Consider the following 20,704-nt stretch of genomic DNA (forward strand, 5'->3'; position numbering starts at 1 on the left):
AGATGTCTGGCAGGCATCGTCACGTTTATTCATGTTGTGGCGGTGTTTCTCTATTTCGATAGCTTCCATAATTATTCTCTTGTTGAAGTGTTCAGTTTTGGAGATTAATTTGGTTTCTTCAAAATTAATTTCATGTCCTGTAGCTTTAAGGTGCTGTAAAAGGGAGGAAGTTTTTTCTTTTTATCTTACTACGTTCTTGTGTTATTTATTTATTATTTATTTATTTATTTATTTATTTATTTATTTATTTATTTATTTATTATCTATCTATTTATTTATTTTTCTTGTATGCCGCCCACTCCCGGAGGACTCCGGGCGGCTCACAAAAGACAAGGGAAAGGGGGGAAACGAGACAAAGACAACATATTGTTGTTCTGCGATGCGTGCATTTATTCTCCTGTTAGTTTGTCCTATGTATGTTGCAGGGCAGATTTTGCATGGTATTTCATAGATTTCTTGGTTTTCTAGTTGGATTTTATCTTTGGGGTTTCTTAAGATTTTGGCTATTTTTGGTCAGTGATGAAGGCTGTCTTGATATTGTGTTGTGGAGAATTTGGCTGATTTTATCTGTGGTGCCTTTGATGTAAGGGAGGAGGGCGATGCTGTTGTCCTGTTCTGCGTCTCGATTCTTGGGGGGAGTCTCCCTTTGGATTAGGTTGGTAATTTTTTTTTTTTGGAATCCCTTGGAGATTTATACATTTGTGAGAGTGTGTAATTCCGTTTTCAGGTAGTCTTTGTCAGCTATGCGTTTGGTTCTGGAGATGAGGGTCTTGGCTACAGAGTTAATCTGTGCAGGATGGTGATGGGAGAGGCCCTTCCCATTGCTTTCAGAGGCCCATCTACGAGACCCATCAGGCACAATTATGAGTGCCTTTAGAAGAACTGCCAATATGCTTCATACAGCTTTTAACTACAGCTTTCAAAATTTGTTTTAATCTTGAACTTTTGTACTTGCTATTAGATACATTGAGTTAGTCAGTGAAAACACAAAGAACAGGATAAAAATACATTAAATCAGTTTATTTTTATTCACCCATATAGTGAATAAAGAAAAGTGCTGAAATGTTTTATTGAATCTTACAAGTATTTGAAAGCCAATATATTACAGTGGAATTATTATTATTCAGCTTTTTATTTGAATTATACTTAACCAAATGAATTGTTTACACTTACATTATTTTTGACAGCTATAAAATACAATCCTCTCCATCCCTCCCTCCCCACTTTCCATCTCCCACTCTAAAATGTTGATATCCATCAAGGCACCAAAGAAAAGGAAATTGTTCTTTCTATAGTTTCTAGTTAGTTGTATGATGTTTCATCTGGAAATATCATTAGAGTTCCTCTAGAAGTACTATGAGCAGTTGTAAAGAGTCTTGATAATATATTATATATTCTAAAGCAGTGTTTCTCAGCTTAGCAACTTTAAGGTGCATGGATTTCAACTCATAGAATTCTTCAGGTAGTATGGCTGGAAAATTCTGGGAGTTGAAATCCGTATATTTTAAAGTTGCCAGGGCTGTGAAACACCATTGTAGAGTAACACTTCTTGTGTCATAAGAGTCCACAATCTGTTTGCTTGCATAATATGAGGGTACTGTATATAAGCAAGTGATAGATTAACCCGGAGGTGGTATTCAGCCAGTTCGCACCAGTTTGCCCAAATTGGTGGCAGAAATTATGCCCAGTTCAGCGAACTGGTAGCAATGGCTGGCTAGCCATGCCCCCGAACCAATCCCCCTGTTGCCAGTTGCTCACCTTGCCCATCCGCTCATCGCTCGCTTGTGTTGCTTCTTTGCATACTGGCTCTCAAAGAGGCCGGCAGCTGGTCACAGGCCGCTGAAAAATCCACCAGTCAGCGAAAAAGCAGATCCTATTGCCACCATCTTCTTCGTGCATGCGTATCCCATTGCCTTGCAAGTCTGCCAGTATGCAAAGAGGCGGCAGGTGGGAGGCTTCTTTGCCAGCCAGCCACTTCCCAGCAGCGGTGGCTGGCTGGGGGGGGGGGGTGGTGCCAAAAAATCCAGTCAGCTTGCCTTCTGGACTGGACCAGCCACCCTGAATGGTAAGCAACCAAAGAGGTGGGGGGGAGGAAATGGGGAAATGGGGTAACTAGTGAAGAGAGGGCCAGGGTAGATACCTAAAAATCCAAAAAAGGTCCCTACCTTTTCCTGTGGGTGTGGCTAGGTGAGGGGGCATGTGACTTAGTGGGAATGGGCATGAGTGATGTCATGTTAGTCACACCCACTCAGTCACATGGCACCCACCTAGCCATGCCCACCAAACTTGTAGTGAAAATTTTTGAATCTCACCACTGGATTAACCGCTAGATAAGAAACAAAAGCAGTAGTATTTAATTTTTTCTGAAGTCAGGAAAAATGGTATACATCTGGTTATCTCTGATCGCGGGGCCTTGGTCCAGATCGTTCAAAAAACAAGAAATCCTATTGAAATAAAACAAACATGATTTAGATGAACTCCAGATCATTCCTTGTTAGGAAGCAAGACTTTTTCAATCTTAATTTATAACAAGACTACCAAGAGATTTACCAGTAGGAAGCAAGCTCCAAGCACAAGGGTTTTCGTTTTAACCTCAAGATCCATTGGGAATTGGATTATGAAGTTGCTGGCATCTGATACAGCTTCTGTTGCCATTCCTTTCCATTTTCTGGTAATTTGTCCAATTGCTGATTTTTGATTTAAAGATTTTATCTGATTGTGAACAAGTAAAAAAAATATTCAAGAAAGTTACTTCAACTAGTTGTTTGTGTATTTCTTCATTTTGTAATATATAAGGATAAAAATGCACCATAGTCTTAAATGTGACATTTCAGAGAAATTAGAATTTGAATTCTATTGATACATAAAACATTAGCTATGAAGGTCTTATGAGAAGAGTTTGTGTGCAGCCTCACACATTGTGATTCATTTACTGACTTAAATATGATATTTTCACTTACAGTATGTATTAAATTTTCCCCTTCAGATTCAGTACAGGAATGTGAGATAATTTTGTAATAGTTATGACATCATTCTAAAAAAATTACTTTTAAGAGCATCCTCGTCAGAAATGCTAAATACATATCAGCTTAATAAACAATAACAACAAAGCATTGAGCACCATCCACCAATATGTCTTCTAAATTGTTATCATGTTTTTCTCCAAGACTTCACATTGGGCATATAAAATCCTTGGCTACAAAGAAGAAAAAGAAAATAATGGGGAGGACTATATGCAGCAATCCTATTTCTGCTTTTATGACTAGGAAAAATCATAGGTTTATCAATATTTAAACTTATTATATTCCAACACTGAAGGGTGGCCAAAGACAGAGTTTAGAATGTCATCTTACCTCAAAAGGAACATCCCTAAAACGAACGTTGCATAAATTAGGTCCAACCAATTTCACAATGTTTTCTCCGGCCTCATTCTGGATAACAAATCTGGGTTTGCAGCAGTAACACTTCTGCTTAACATATCCAATGACTGTGCCTAGTGGTGCTTGAACCTCAAGCTTTAAGGGAAAAATACATGCAGCAGAATTAGAATAAAGAGCAGCATTTTGTCTCGCATTCAGACATGTTAACAGGAACTTTTACAATAGTTAGAATTGAAAGCACGTGGAAAAACAAGACAATGAATAATCAAAGGGAATTGTTAATAGGGAACAGAATATTATTTATTATTATTATTTATTTGTCTTGTATGCCGCCCACTCCCGAAGGACTCCGGGTGGCTCACAATAGACAAGGGAAAGGGGATGAATAGACAAAGACAAAGACAACACTTTAAAAACACAACATTCACAATTTCCGTGGGGCTGGATGTTTCACAAGCCCCCCGGCCTGCTGGAGCAGCCAGGACTTGGTGGCTTTGCGGAAGGCTGGGAGGGTAGTAAGGGTCCGGATCTCCACGGGGAGGTCATTCCAGAGGGCTGGAGCTGCAACAGAGAAGGCTCTCCCCTGGGGGGTCGCCAGCCGACACTGGCTGGCAGATGGAATCCGGAGGAGACCTAACCTGTGAGATCTGATCGGTCTGAAGGAGGTAATCGGCAGGAGGCGGTCTCTCAGGTACCCAGGTCCGATGCCATGTAGGGCTTTATAGGTTACAACCAGCACCTTGAAGCGGATCCGGAGACTAATGGGTAGCCAGTGCAGCTCGTGGAGAATAGGTGTGATGTGGGTGTACCTAGGTGCACCCACAATCGCTCGTGCAGCTGCATTCTGGACTAACTAAAGTCTTCGAACACTCTTTAAGGGCAGCCCGATGTAGAGCGTGTTACAATAATCCAGTCTTGAGGTCACAAGGGCGTGAGTGACTGTCTGAAGAGCCTCCAGATCCAGGTAGGGTCGCAACTGGTGCACCAGGCGAACCTGGGCAAAGGTCCCCCTGGTCACAGCCGACAAATGATGTTCTAAAGTCAGCTGAGGATCCAGGAGGACTCCCAAATTGCATATTTTTAATATGTTGTTTTTGGATTGTATGTCTCTGATTTTTGTTTTCTTTTTATGTTAGTATGAAGTTACAAGCAACAAGAGGTTGACTTGCTCAAAATCACTGAATGAATATCCTTATGTACACTAGTATATCTGGATTGCAAAACTCTTAACCACCACTAGATGACAATAAAGAGTTTGGTTTCCTCAACCTCTTTGTCTCTACCTAATACTCAAACAGTTTTTTGTAGCTTATATTCGATACCCCTAGGGTATGTATAAACCTGAGTCTCCCTAATATATTCCAGCATTTAACAGCTATACCATAGTAGCTCTTATAGAGGAGTTCAAGTTGCATGTAACTTGATATTCTAGTGACACGCAGAACTATTGAACAAAACAATCCAAATGAGCAGCAGGGTTGAGTTTACCTTTTGTAGGCAGCAAATACAAGGACAGCAGCAACAGACACAATGGAACTCCCTTGACACTTGTATGACCGGTTGGTTTGCACTATCATAGAGTTTTATGGTAAATGATCTGAAAGTTCCGTAACGCTGGAGATTATAGTCATCATTTTCTTCAGCTGCAAAGTATACCCACTGCCCCATGGGATTTTTTATTTCATATTTATTACAAGTCTCATAACCACTTATCACTGAAAAACAGAAAGAAACACTGGTAAGTTAAAGATCTGTGTCAAAGTCATATATTACTAAATGTGCAAGACAGTGCATCATAGGACAACAGTTTTGAACTAAGGTACCTCAAATGGGCTAATGCAGTGATGGCGAATTTATGGCACATGTATCACAGGTAGCACGTGAAGCCATTTGTCAGGGTACGTGACTGCATGTGTGTGCTGGCCAGCTGAGTTCACCCTTTTTTAAGGCCATTTTTCGCCCTCATCTGGCTCCAGAGGCTCTATAGGAGGGTGAAAAGAGCCCCCCCATCCCCCTGCTTTGCTTGGAAGGTCGTTTTGAGTGCTCTGAAGGCTTGAGGGACCTTTAGGAGGCTTCCCTGAAGCCTCTGGAGGGCAAAAAACCGCCCCTACGGGCAAACCAGAAGTTCGGGAATGGACTTCCGGTTTGCTCGGAGGGTGGTTTTGACTGCTCCGGAGGCTTCCAGAAAGCCTCCTGTAGGTCCATGAAGCCTCCGGAGGGCGGGGGAGGCTGTTTTTGCCCTCCCCAGGATCCTATAAAGCCTCTGGAGCCTGGGGAGGGCAAAAAAAAAATGCAAAAAACCCCTGTAGTGCGTTCATTTGCACTGGGGGGAGGGTGCACGCATTGCGTTATGGGCGCGGCACGCCCACACATGACCCCCCCTGCACTCCCCCCACTTAAATGGTTCGCCATCGCTGGGCTAATGTATGGAATGCATCCAAAATGCACGAGAGAATGAAATTTGAGAAATTTCATCTTGGTATTAATAGATGCATGCAGTAGCCCAAGAAAAAACAGAAATCTTCCATAACATACAATTAAAGAGTGTAACAACCTTGATGTATGAAAACAGATAGAAGACTATCAAAGCAGGTTCAATTGGGAAACTATAAGCATCCTAGAGCAACCTAAATCAAAACATGCTGGAAGCTTGGCACTCACACAACTCAGCTAGCAACAGACTGATGGAGATAAATAACATTTACACAACATGCAAAAGAGAAATAATAAACATAAAAAGGAAACAAAAAACCTAGAACTGTTTTTCTTCCTTTTCATCAGCAATCAATACCCAGAAAAGCAGGGATTTATATCAACATCAACACCAACAAACAGTAGACAACAGCCAATCAAGGAAATACCAAACACCAACTCTGATAGGGCAAGCCACTACATATAAACAGATAGAAAACCCTACTCCTTTCTTGCACTGAAAATGTTCCCTAATTGGGTAACAAAAACTCTGCAAGAAAACAACAAAGCTCAGAGAGCACTAAGGACTCCCCAATTCAAGTCTGAGCTACATATATTCTTTCCTAATAGATGTGACAACTGGTTAATCACTGCAATAAGAAATGACAATAAATTCATCATCGTCAGGGGAAAAAGTGAAAGAATATGGAGAAGCATCTAACAATGTGTTGCCAGTGGGAGTGTCTGCACATCTACAAACACCTCCCCTGGTATTCACCAGATCTGCTACTCAATCTTTTTTTTTTTTTTTTAAACATATCAGTAATTTCATTTAAAAATCAGTAAACAGGAAATTGACATCCTTAAGCCCCTAGCATCAACTTTCATTACAAAAGAACTTTTGGATCACAATTGCCTAAAAACAGTCTTAGAAAATAAATATGCTATGTGATATTTGTGCCTTCAAAAGAGAAAAAGCAAAGGTAAGATTAGATGATAAATAAATTTTGAACAGTTAATGGGTCATAACTTTCCTAATTTATTTTATGGTAAGTGAAAGATTTGAGACCACCTGTCATTTTCACTCTAGATACTGTTTTCTCTAGATTCTGTTTGGGTGAAACTTACAATATTGTGTCAATTTTCTTTGCTAAATTAAATGATTCCTTTAAGTGTGATATTTTATTGTCCTATATTGATTTGTCCTACAGTCATTCTTTATAAAATAGTAAATTGGAGCCAAACTGGCTAATCATAAAAAAGGAGAGTTATTTTTGTTCATAAAGGATGGTAAAATAAACTGGGATTTCTGTAAAGAAAAGATTATTTTCATTTCTTTTCCATTGGAGTTTACAACTCATAGAAATAATAAAAGAGTGGAAATCAACTCATGATTACTCTTGATTAAATTATATATCTAGAGCACCTTCTGTAAACCTTCTCTTTCTAAATAATCTTCAATATCCTCTTATGTCTTCTAATATTTATGGCGTGAAATGCTAAAGCAGAGGTTGGTTTTAAGCCAACATCAAAGTTGGGGTTTTAGTCTAACAATACCTGGAAGCCTTGTTTCCTTTATAACAGTAAGTTGCATTTCCAGATATTGTTGAAGTACAATCCCATCTTTTGGTGGTAATGTTGTCACTCTAGAATACGCTTATACTTGAACCAAATTTATCTATTTAATAGAGTGCAATTATACAGGTGGGTACTTAACACTCTCCCGTATGGCTTTTAGTAATGGTTGAAGAGAATTGGACTTGAATTTTAATTCTGATGATTTTTAAATGTTAGTTTTTAGGCTACATTTTACAAACTACAAACTTCATTTTTTAATGGTTGTCAAAATATAGTTGATCACTTTTTTAACCCATACCGTAAAATACAACATGAATACTGCCAAGCAATGTGTTGCATGCAATTACACTATATTAATCATCTTCCAGTAGGAAAATATATGTGTAATAAATAGTCATGGTATATTAATATCAGTTGTAAACAACAAATCTTACAGCTCATATATGGGGCTGAAAATGAATAAAAGTATTGTGGAATTTTCTTGATGTAGATTTGTTTGTAGTAAACACATAATTAGCATTTTATATTATACACCATTTAAAATTTATAAAGTGGAAATACAAGATATTAAAATCTCAAAACACTCAATAATGTTTCTTGAATGATAACAAAATACATACTTTCCATGATCTCAAGCTGCTGGTCAATTATTACCTGATCCATCTGTTATAATGGTAAAAAAATACAATATTAAAAATGAAATGATTACAACTATTTCATTTTCAACAGTCACTGTTTTATCATAGCATATATGAAAAGATGCCTTTATATTTTTTATCTCTTTGTATTGAATAGATTTTCATTAAATACAAAAAATTGAATTTTAGATTCAATAATAAATAAATTATTAACATAAATATTCATTATAATTGATTATTAATGGATTATTAATATATCTGTTTTATTCACTGTTCACTAGTGAATTTATTTAATCATTATTCAGTAGAATCACATTGATTCACGAAGGCTATAATAATGCAATAGAAATAAATACATTTTGTGGGCTTGTTGGAAATTTCCATATTTGCTTGCCAGGAACTAGAGAAAGTATAATCAAGTATAATTAGAGGCTATTAAATAGGGGAGAGAATTAGAATCTTATAATTGTCTGTAAAAGGAGCATAGGAAAAACATACCTGGCTTAAATACTCTAATCCAGGTGGGCATTTGGGAGGAACTGGTGGAGCTGGCATCCAAACCACAGGTTCAGCTGTAGTGGGAGCACTGAGAGCTTGGAGAGCTCCATAAGACAATGCATTAGGTTGAACTGCCAAGTTTCAAAAGAACAACGAGATCATAAGCAAATTCTGTTTTAACAAGCCAAGGATAACCAAACATTAACAAGGATTTCAAAAGTTTCTGTTGAAACTTTAGTTAAAATATGCATTAGCCTATCAAATAAGAAACATAATCTTCTATGTTATACAGTATGGTATTATGTAAATACATGGCTGGAGGTTATGAAAAATTTAGTTAAACACTTTTTTGGATTTTAGTCACATTACTTTCCCTGCTCCCAACCTGTCCTGCATTCTTTTCTGGAATGTTTTAGGAAATCAGTGGTTTTTTGCATTGTTCGTTTTGGTTCATTAGTTTTCTTGATAATAATGGTAAGCAGTTTTCTTTTGCCTTTTTGCAAGAAGTGTTTTCAACTTCCTAATGTAAACTAAAGCTTTATTATTTCCTAAAATGCCAAAAACCATGAGCTATTGGGAAAAATAAATCTAGATTTGGCTTTAATGCTGAGGCATTGTGTCCAGTGGTGAAATTCAATTTTTTTTACTATTGGTTCTGTGGGCATGGCGTGGTGGGCATGACAGGGGAAGGATACTGCAAAATCTGCCACTCCAGGACAAGGATACTGCAAAATCTCTATTTCCACCACACTCTGGGGCTAGCCAGAGGTGACATTTGCCTGCTCTCCGAATTACTCAAAATTTACACTACCAGTTCTTCAGAACCTGTCAGAATCTGCTGGATTTCACCCCTGGTTGTGGCCTATTAAGAATGATTAACAATTAAGGCCTTGTTGTCTTCCAATCGCCATTTCTGAAATTCAGCAAGCCATATGACCAATTTTTAAAGTTCTTTTAATAAAAAGCTGTGATGAAACTAGGGTATTTCATACTGGCATACCGCTCTCATTTCCACTCTCAAAATCTTCAACAGGATTCCCAACCCTCTTGTCAAATGTGTGAATGAATCAGTGCAATTGTGCAACAAACGCTTTAATGGACCAAGAAAGCTTCAGATGTCTCAACAACCTACCTGGCAATGTTGATGGAGATCTGTATTGAGGCAATCCAGATGCATGCTGGGGGATTCCAACTTGGACCTGGGTACCTGGACAACCTGGGACAGCATATCCCTGGTCTGGATAACCTGGATACTCTGGAGGTGGCTCTGTAGGTAGAGGTTGCTTAGCTAGAAGAACAAAAAAGTATTTAATCTAATGGATGGATGGATGAAATGCTTAATGTAAGTCTACTGCCATAGTTTTCCCCCCATAAGTGATAAAGCAAGTGGGTTTAGTTCCAGCAAAACCATTCTTAACAGATGTATGTATTTTCAATTTTCTACATGGGGCAATTTTTTTATAGATAATAAAAATAAAAAACCTACCGTAAAGCTAAGTTTCTAACTAAAATTTCTCTATAGAACCCTTTGGTATAATGTAATATCTTCCACAACAGTTTAAATGATATAGGTCAAACTTCATAGTTTAACTAATAATTTAACTAAGGTGATTTCATTGATTTTAATGATATCCAAAGCAGTACAGATTGTATAGGACTCTATTGAAGCATATGATGAGGACACTAAAGATAATCATTTCTTTACGGATGGAAATTACAAGAGCACTGAAAAAGTGATTTATGACCAATTTTCACACCAATGACTATTGCAGTATCCCCATGGTCACATGATCAAAATTAGGACACTTGGCAACTGATATGTATTTATGACAATTGCACTGTCCCAGGGACATGTGATCACTATCTGTAACCTTCCTGGGAGGTTTCCAAATAGCAAATCAATGGGGGAAGCCAGCTTTATTAAATAACTGCATTATTCACTTAACAACTGCACTGTTTCACTTAACAAACTGGGGCAAGACAAGTCACAAACTGGTGCAAAACTCACTTAACATCTATCTTGCTTAGTAACAGAAATTTTGGGTTCAATTGTTCTCATAGGTCGAGGGCTACTTGTAAAAGACAAAAAATGTGGAGGACAGATACATTGATGATTCACAAAGGAAATATTTCCAATTTTTAAAGTAGTTAAATTTTACTCACACTCCATTTTTCTTGATTATGTCTTCAACTCGTTCTGGAAAAAAAATATAAATACTTCCAAGAACCAGTAGTAAAATCAAATGTTATATTTGGCAAGACCATTTGTAATAAAGGCTGATTAACTCAATCCCGGTTGTCCCAAGAAAAGGTGGGGGGAGCTAAAGCGGTTATTGTGACATTACTTAATACATCCTTGCAATTTAAATGTGTACCGCTGGCACCTTTCCAGCCATGGGTTGTAACTACATTACTCTTACTTAAACAGGTGGAGATTTTACTTTTTAATATCGATATTCCTCCACTTAATAAGAATAATGTGATTAACAAGATTTGGGACAGCATAGAAGATTTTATTCTTGGCTGTTCAGCCAAATTCCCCAAAGCTGAAATAATTATAGTGGGGGGAGCTTAAACACTAGAATGGGACCAAGTGATCAAGCATTATTTAACCATTTTAAGATTCACTATGATGAAAATGTAACAGGAGAATCTTTGCATTCCAGACAATTTAAAAACCCTAAAGCTAATCGGGCAGGTTTGTGTGTAAGACAAATGACTGTATGTTTGGATCTTTGTATGTTTAATGGGTGCCCATGGGACAACTTTCCAGCAGAATATACTTATCGGGGAGCAGGAAGAAAATCCACAGTTGATTACTGGATAATATCATATGACCTCTTGAAGTTCTTACATAAGATGGAGGTAGACTCGCGACTGGAAAGCGATCATAATACAATACTCCTTACTCTCACATTGCACCAGAAATCTCTATGGGCAGGCACAGCCTATCTACCCAGGTTAGAGATTCAAAATATCCAGGTAAAAATTAAATGGAATGAGAAAAACGCTAAGGAAGTTACCAAATGGATGTTAGCCCCTGAAACCATAGAGCTACGTACATCTCTACTAAGAAATAAGTGTGGAGGATCTTTCCTAGAGGAGTTTTAAATTTGAAATTGGTTACAGATCACTAGATCACTCCAAAAGATGGGTTTCAAAGAACAAAAAATGGTTCGATAGAGATTGTGTGCAACTAAAAAGGATATGGAGTACAAAAGTAAAACTGCCCCCTTTGAGGATCACACTTACTACTTAAAGCAGCTGAAAGCACTATATAAGAACCTTCTAAAAGAAAAGAAAAGTGCGGCTCTGAAGGAGTCTGGGCATAGACTAATTACAGCAGTCAGGACAAAAAATACATCCCTTTTTTGGTACATCACCAGGGGATTGGGAAAACCTCCCCTACCCCCCAATAAATCAGGTTCCGATTCATCCCTGGGAAGAGTATTTTAGGGAGCTTTATACAGATCCTGACTATGTAACCAAGGAGAGCTAAGCTAGTTTGGACGAAACTCCATACTGGCCCCCTGTTACACCAAAAGAGATATCCTGGTTGATTTTAGCCCTAAATAAGGCACCGGGAGCTGATAATGTCCTGCCAGAAATAATCAAAAAGAACGCCAGTTGGTGGGCTCCACTTTTAGCATCACTGTTTTACATTTATAGATAAAACAGCCCATATGCCTAGAGATTGGGGAGTAGCAATTATCATAACAGTTTATAAAAAAGGTAATAGAAATGACCCAGGCAATTATAAACCCATTAGTCTTCTAAGCGTTATTAGTAAACTGTATGCCAAACACCTAAATTATAAACTTCAAGATTGGCTAATTTCAGGGGGGGGGGGATAATCAAAGATGAACAAGCTGGTTTTAGAGAAGGAAGCTCTACGGTGGATCATATCTTGGTATGCCACCATTTAGTACAAAAATACACATATTAAAAAATCCTCTCTTTTTGTGGCCTTCCTTGATTTTAAGCAGGCCTTTGATTCAATATCCAGGATCACCTTCTGGGAGAAATTAAAATGCACCACTATCTATAAACGCCTCCTCTTCCTCATACAAAAATTGTATGCCAATTCCAACTTGAAAGTGAGGTGCAATCCCCAAGGGAGTTTAACTGGCCCAGTAAGGATACAAAAAGGGGTATGGCAGGGATGCATCCTGTCCCCCTCCCTCTTCAACTTCTATATTAATCCCCTGATTGATCTCTTACAGAACCCTGATTTCCATCCTCCTAACCTAGCACAACGCAAAGTGCCAATTCTCTTATATGCTGATGATGCCGCTATCATTTCACAAACCCCTGTTGGACTGAAGAGAGCAATTAGGGCAACACTTGGCTATTGCAGGCAAAACAAGCTGGTCCTTAACTTTGATAAATCAAAAATTTTAGTTTTTGCTAAAAGACCAAGTCAATACTCCTGGAAAATAGAAGGACATAGTTTGGAACAGGTTAGAACATTAAGATATTTGGGGTGGTTTTCTACTCGCAAGGGACATGGAAGGCACATCTGGATCACACATTGCAAGTAGCCAATAGGTCCTCAAATTCAATTAAACATTTCTTTTATACAGGTGGAGGTCAGTTAGTACCTGCTGACTTAAAAATTTTTGAGGCCAAAACATTGGCACAAATTCTATATGGGGCACAAACAGGAATCCTTGCAAAGAAATACTTACTAGAAACCATACAAACCAAATTTCTGTGAGTCATTTTAGCTGCACCCAATGGAACTCCAAATGCCCAGTTAAGAATTGAGACAGGCATGCCTCAAATTCAGGTAAGAGCCTGGAAGATGATGATCATTCATTGGCTTAAAATGCATTTCTTTCCAGAGGGACTGTCCCACTAATGTTGCCTGACAATTTCCTCTCCCCCTGGAAACAGGCAATTGATCACAAGCTGGCCTCTTATGGACTCTCACCAGAATTCTTAATGTCCCTAGGCTTTGATCAAGCAAAGCAAGTAGTAATTAATAGAATGGAGTTCCAAGAAGAACTAAATAGGTTGCTTCTCCACAGTAGGGACAGAATCAAACAGGGTGTGTGGGAATCAGCAAGATATCTAAATGACCTGATCTTCTCAAAACAAAGAATAGCTTTCTTCAGAGCCAGATTTAACATTCTTTCTTCAGCACTCCTCCAGGGCAGGTATAAGAGAACACCTATTGCAGAATGGTTTTGTATATGTGGTAAAGGAGAAGTGGAAGATAATTCACATGTTCTATTACACTATACAGAGCTTGTAGGTCTGCACATATTCTCCCCTTATTAGAGAGATTGCCAGGGAGGGCAGACAATTTTTATCTAGGCTTTCTCCTCTAGGACACAAACTTGGCTGTGCTGCTGCAAAGTCCGCAAGAAAAAAAAATGGTTATAGAAGTATAGTTATTATCTTGTACCAATTATTTGGACACATCTCTAACAATTCTGCGCCACTGTATTTACTCCCATACTTATCGGCTTTGCATCCAGGTAAACCAGGGAGTGACCTGAACAATCTGAGAACATGTATGTTATTTTCCACTTTTAACATCAATACTTTTTAATTATATCTTAATGTTAGTACTTTTTAGCATATTAACATATTGTAAAAACTAATGTGTATTGCTGGACTTTGACTGTAACAAAGATTTATACTATACTATATTTGATTATGTCTTCAACTCATTCTGGAAAAAATATAAAATATAAATGCTTCCAAGAACCAGTAGCAAAATCAAATGTTATATTTGGAAGACCATTTGTAATGAAGGCTGATTCTACTCAGATGGCTTTTTACCTTATTTAGCTGTACTGAGCTCCCTTTAAAAAAACATTGGAACAAAGAACTTCTAAGATTGCACAAATACAACATTCAACTGCCACTCCTTAAAGCACTCTTTAAAACTTCTGAAAAGAATATGCAGCTGCTTTAATTCTGTGTTTGTGTAAGTTCCAACTCACTTCCTCAAGGTCATTTTCAGGAATGTGCAGAACTATTCTTCAATTTTGGTTCATACCATGAAGTATAAACATGTGAATTTTCTACATTATAAGGAGCAGTACATTTTCCCCCATGTGTACAGTATATCACAGAAGTGAGTACACCCTCATATTTTGTAAATATTTAAGTATATATTTTCATGTGACAACACTGAAGAAAAGTATGAGTATATAGCTTGTATAACAGTGTAAATGTGCTGTCCCCGCAAAATAACGCAACACACAGCCATTAATGTCTAACTGTTGACAACAAAAATGAGCCCACCCCTAAGTGATAATGTACAAATATGGGCCAAAGTGTCAATATTTTGTGTGTCCACCATTATTTGGTGGACACACAAAATGGTGGATGTTAGAGACCTTACACACTTCTGTGATATACTGGAAAGGGAAAGGTTCCCCTCACACATATGTGCTAGTCATTCCCAATTCTAGGGTGTGGTGCTCATCTCCATTTCAAAGTCGAAGAGCCAGCGCTGCCCGAAGACATCTCTGTGGCAATGTTCCCTCTAATTTTTTTTCAGTGTGAGCAGAAAAGTATAGTGTTTGAGCGGCATATTTTCATGCCTGAGCACCTGAATTTTTTTCACAGATGTCACCTAAGACAACAACGAAATCAGTATTATTTGAAACTCAAAGTTATGTTTATTCAAGGTACCCGCTTAATTAAAAGTGTTATATAATATCAGTATCACTTAACAACGCTCCTGCTTAGCAACCAAAATGTTGGCTCAGAAAGTCTGGCATTTGAAGCACGCAAATCTTGAAGCTGTTGTTACAAGACCCTCGCACCCCTAACCCTTTAGAAAAAAAAACCCAGGGGTCTTCAAACCTGACAGCTTTAAGACTTATGGACTTCAACTCCCAGAATTCCTCCTCCAGTCATGTTGGCTCAGAAACTCTGACATTGAAGCATGCAAATGTTAAAGCAGTCAAGTTACAAGACCCTCGCACCCCTAACCCTTTAGAAAAAAACTCCCAGGGGTCTTCAAACCTGACAGCTTTAAAACTTGTGGACTTCAACTCCCAGAATTCCTCCTCCAGTCACGTTGGCTCAGAAACTCTGGCATTGAAGCATGCAAGTTTTATCATCTGAAAAGCAGAATCAGGATTTCCTAACCACTCAAATAATAAGCAAGCTATATTAAGCAATCCTTCCCACTGTACATTTTAAAATCATAACAAATTCCACTTAATTCACTTATCTGCAAGAATCCTCCTAATCAGAAAGGGGCCAGTTGCTTACAGGGAAGCCACTGGATCTCCTCTCCCTTGCCCAGCCCTGCAGAAGCTAAAAGGTTTTTATTGACTTGCAACAGCCACAAGCATTATGGAATGAGGGATGAAACCTTTCTGGGCCAACCAGTCACTGGATTACAAACTTCCTGTTCCTTATTTACTTTCCTGTGGTCAGGTGGAGAATTTCATTTAGAGAAGAAAGGGAAGAACCCTTTCTGGCCCTCTTTCTGTAGCTCCTAGTAGTTGCATCTCTTGCTAAGCTAGGAGGAGCCGCCGCAAGGGCACCACATTTACCTCTGCCGCCGCCTCATCCTCTGCCATGCTTTTGAGAAGACATGAGGACTTTTTTCCTGCTCCCGCCCCCTCCGCCACCTTCCTATTGGCTCCCGCGGCTTCATTGCTCCTCAAAAGCAGTGCTGTTGGAGGAGGCGGAGGCGGCAGGGGCTTTGGGGGTTTATTTCAGCTGCAGTATCGGGCGCAAGCGGCTAGGATTGGCCGCCCACAACGGACCTCCCCGGGCTTGCTTTGCTGAACACGGGGGCGACTGACACTAGTTTGAGCGGCTGCGGCCGGCACAAACTACCGTCAGTTGCTCCGTGCTCATCAAAATAAGTCTGGGGCGGCCAGTTCTAGCCGCTTGCAAAGGACTTCCCCACGTTTGCTTTGACAGAAATCACTGCGCGGCAGTTAGAAACTGCTGCGCAGGGTTTTCTTGCCACGTGCGCGGCCACGCAGCCATGCACCTTAGAGGGAACAGTGCTCTGTGGTCATGCGGCCAGCATGACTAAATGCCAAAGACACATGGAACGCTGTTACCTTCCTATTTTTCTACTTGCATTTTTACATGCTTTTCAATGGCTAGGTTGGCAGAAGCTGGGACAAGTAATGGGAGCTCATTCTGTTACATGGCTCTAGGGATTCAAACCATCAAACTGCCGACCTTTCTGATCAACAAGCTCAGCATCTTAACCACTGAGCCACCGCATCCCTATGTGATATACTGTATACTTCACTAATTTCTAACCACAATAATAGATCATGCTATATTATAATTTTCCAGTTTTATAAATTCACACACATTTTCTGGATTTGCATATTGATTTTCAAACATCAGTGGCTAACTTCTTACAACTACAGACAAAAAAACAGCCAAAGAAAAGTCAAAGTCGTAACTTAGTAGAATGCTTTGGCAATGATAATTCATGCTTGGATCATTACTTATTGGCATACTGTAACTTGCTCTCCATGGGAAAGTCTCTGAAGCCAATCCAAATATCTATCTTAAGTGGCCCTTTTTTCATTCATTTACTTGTGACATAAGCTTATTTTGGGGGGGGGGGAAATATTTGATATCATTCCTTGGTGAGAGTGGATAGACTTGATAATTCAGCATTAATTTGTATGACCATGTGTCATGCCCTTTTCCTAGAATTTTGCAAATCTTTCCCAAGTGAAATTAATGGGAGATTTAATAATGAGACTTTCACCAAGGTATATGACCTGAAGGTGTCACTAGGCTCTTGGATGAGTAGTAATGATCATTTGCCTGGCATGTTTTTCCCTGGGTGGAAAGCACTGTATTCCTAATTTCTTTATATAAATTTGAGAGGAGATGAAGGTTTTATTGTGAATTAAAAAATTTTAGACGTCAGCTCTCATAGTCATTAAAATTGAATTAATTAACATTCAGATAAGCTTAATCTCTAGGGCTGTTTCATAGTGGAATATCAGCAATAAAAGATCAAAGTTGTTAAGTAAATCACTGTAATTTAAGTTAGTAATGTCGTTGTTAAGTGAATCTGACTTCCCCATTGACTTTGGCTTATCAGAGGGTTGGAAACGGGGATTACATGACCGTGACCCACTGCAAACGTCAAAAATAAGAAACCAGTTGTCCAGCATCCACATGTAAATCACATGACCATGGGGATGCTGCAATGGTCATAAGTCACATTTTCAGTGCCGTTGTAACTTTGAATAGTCACAAAATGAACTGTTGTAAGTCAAGGACCACCAAACTCCTCCATGCTTTGTTAGGAGGAAATTGGGAGAATAAGAAGTTATCCTATCTCTTCAATATTATTCTATTTCAGTCTATATTTCTCTTCTACACAGTTTCCTTTTAAACACGTTTTTTTCTGAGGTGGATCAGTGGCTAAGACACTGAGATTGTTGATCAAAAAAGAGGGCAGTTCAGTGGTTCAAATCCCTGCACCACAGAGTGAGTTCCCATTACTTGTTCCAGCTTCTGTCAACCTAGCAGTTCGAAAGCACGTAAAAATGCAAGTAGAAAAATAGGAAACACCTTTGCTGGGAACAGCGTTCCATGCACCTGCGGCATTTAATAATGCTGGTCACATGTGACCATGGAGATGTCTTCAGACAGCACTGGCTCTTCGGCTTTGAAATGGAGATGAGCACCACCCCCTAGAGTCGGGAAAGATTACCACATATGTGCGAGGGAAACCTTTACCTTTTACCTCAATTTTGTCAATAAAGCTTTGCACTAACCCAATAAGAGTTAAGTCTAGTATTAAAGAGAAATTCTGATACGCTTCTGGCATAAAGCTGTCAGTGTGTCATAAAAGGGTCCTGGGGCAAGAATGATAGACAGTAATTCTCCAAAAGGTGGGAGGCATCTGCTATTAGATGTTTTCAATGATTCCTTTCCCGGGACGGGGTTTTTTAGAAGCATTAGAACTAAAACTCCCACACGAGTTAGAAATGAACCAGATTATCCATAAGAACTCATAGAGCAATTTTGCAGAACATGCAAGGCTTAAATGTTGCTATCTAGTTTAGTAGCTGAGGAATCATATAATCCTCTTCAGGTTCAACGCATTGTTCAAAAGAGTTAATTCAGTAAACCAAGGTGTGGCTAACCATACAAAGGCATGGTGACAAATTAAAAGGGAGTGCTATCCAGCATCTAGATACTACTCAAAAGACCATTTCTTAAAGACTTCAGTTGTGAGTCAACAAAAGAACAATGAAAAGATTTTCAGTCTGCAATAGCTACTCTAACAGTGTAAGGCTGAATAAACTTTTGGTGATCGTGTACTGCACTTTTTTGGGGGGTGGCTGAATATTTTACACCACAACTACAGGAAGTTGGGCATTGTTCACTTGGTATTGGTTTTCTCAGAACTGCAATCCAAGACATCCAGAGGCACTAGCTACCTCTCCTTTACTCAGTTTTATCAGTTTAGTTTTTTAATTTAATTTTATTTATTTATTTATTTATTTGATTTGCCAATCATTTACAAGATCTTAGATACAAGAATAAACATGAATATGAATGAAATGGGTACGAATAAATGGGGACAGTAGGACAGGATGGTAGAGAATAGTGCACTTATGCACGCTCCTTACAGGCCTCTTTGGAATGGGGTGAGGTCAATAGTAGACAGTTTAAGGTTAAAGTTTTTGGGATTTGAAGATGTAACAACAGATGCAGGTAGTGCATATTCCAGGCATTGACCTAAAAAGTTCTAGCCCTGAGGAAAATCAGTTCAAAAGCTAATAATTCAGTGCCATTTATAAGGAAAGCAAAACATAAAGTTATAGTTTATTAGTTTGCACATCCCATTGCAAAATTATAAGAGAAAATGTGATTAATTCATTCCATGAATTGCATCAGCCTGAGATGCATAAAAGGACACCACCACCACATCCCCCAGAAGCAGCAAGTCCTTCCGTAATCCATTCACGATAATTGCAAAAGGTGGAACTGAGACTGAACAGATCAAATACAGACCAGTTACTTTTTTTTTTCCTTCACGAAGTTCCTCACCAGGCAACGTTCACTTTTTCTCTTTTCAAAACAACCCACACTCCAAAAAACCTTTTCCCCAGCCTTACAGAGTCAACGACTCCGTACACGCTGTTTCATTTAAATACTCATCATCTTCATCCGATGAAACATGCGCTGAGACTGACGGATGCTGCCTCTTCTCTTCCCCCCGCCCCCTTCAAAATCCCTGGAGATACACAGGCTACCCATCATCGCTGAAAATAAAACTCCGCGGCTACAACGTTGGGTGTTGTTGTTTTTTGTTTTTGTAGCCTGGGGTGGAGGGAAAAAGTGACTCACGAATGTAAGACAAATAGAAGCGTCTCAGGATAATCTTGCAGGCTCCAACCTGGGTCGGAACCGGAGCTTTAGTCTTCCGAGCTTTCGGAAACGTGCTGGAGCCCATCCTAGCAGAATGAGAGAAGTTCCCTAAGGATGGGCTCCATCTCGAGTCCAAAAGCTCGGAAGATTAAACCTGTGGTCCCGGTGACCGATAGGAAGTGGCTGGATGAGCCCTTTCAATACGCTGGTTTCAAGCGCTCCGCCTCTGGAAGCGAAAATAAAGATTTATTAGACAGAACTATAAATAGTAAACGGGACACTAATAAACGTCAGTGCTATTACTACTTCCTCTCATTCGCATTTTAGAGGAAGAAACCGGTTTAATTAATCCTCCCAGCTAAGATTTTTCGATATGACAATGACTCTGCGCTCCCGGCAAGTCCAAAAGGAAGAGGAAACTTATGTTTCGAAAGCAAGTAACAATCCATGGTGAGATAGTTTCGGCCGCAGGTATTCAAGGGAAGGGGAGCCTTACCTTGGGAATTCAGGCTTGACTTCGGCTTCGTTTCTTTACTAAAATGCTTCACTGGAGACTGAAACCGCTTTTGTTTTTCACTGATAGAGAACAAGGAGGGGCAAAGAAAGGGCGGGGACCAGGAAATCAGATCTAAAAAGGACGAAAAAATACGGAAACACAACGAAGGACTCTGGTTGAGACAAGAATATGACTTTCGGAAGTGTTGTCCACCTGTGGATGGTTACCTTCGCGTCCTGCAAAAGGTCCTCCTTTTCTTCTACTTCCGGTATTCCTGGACAGACTGAAATGCTTCGGTTCTCATATTTGGCATAGGGCATTTTGAAGACAAGGCAGCTGTTGTTTATGGAAAGTTA

At 39.2% G+C, this 20,704-nt stretch overlaps 1 protein-coding gene across 3 annotated transcripts; it reads right to left on the reverse strand.

Moving 5' to 3' along the window:
- Positions 1-1,005: 1,005 nt before the first annotated feature.
- Positions 1,006-20,662, reverse strand: LOC116513778 (phospholipid scramblase 1-like). 3 transcript variants are annotated; one of them, XM_032224975.1, is made up of 10 exons: positions 20,576-20,662; positions 20,349-20,480; positions 10,670-10,703; positions 9,639-9,794; positions 8,507-8,637; positions 7,991-8,033; positions 4,869-5,095; positions 3,354-3,515; positions 2,551-2,712; positions 1,006-2,444 (listed from the first exon to the last, which is right to left on the reverse strand). In XM_032224975.1, exons 3-10 carry the CDS (start codon positions 10,674-10,676, stop codon positions 2,394-2,396), a joined length of 939 nt encoding a protein of 312 aa, XP_032080866.1. In that variant the 5' UTR covers positions 10,677-10,703; positions 20,349-20,480; positions 20,576-20,662; the 3' UTR covers positions 1,006-2,393. The 3 variants fall into 3 exon arrangements, with proteins under 3 accessions (XP_032080866.1, XP_032080868.1, XP_032080869.1); XM_032224977.1 differs by lacking the exons at positions 20,349-20,480; positions 20,576-20,662 and adding an exon at positions 19,832-19,945; XM_032224978.1 differs by lacking the exons at positions 10,670-10,703; positions 20,576-20,662 and having other exon boundaries at positions 20,349-20,494.
- Between the last annotated feature and the right edge of the window lie 42 nt (positions 20,663-20,704).

Source organism: Thamnophis elegans, chromosome 10 (assembly GCF_009769535.1).
Source record: "Thamnophis elegans isolate rThaEle1 chromosome 10, rThaEle1.pri, whole genome shotgun sequence".
NCBI classification, from domain to species: Eukaryota; Metazoa; Chordata; class Lepidosauria; order Squamata; family Colubridae; genus Thamnophis; species Thamnophis elegans.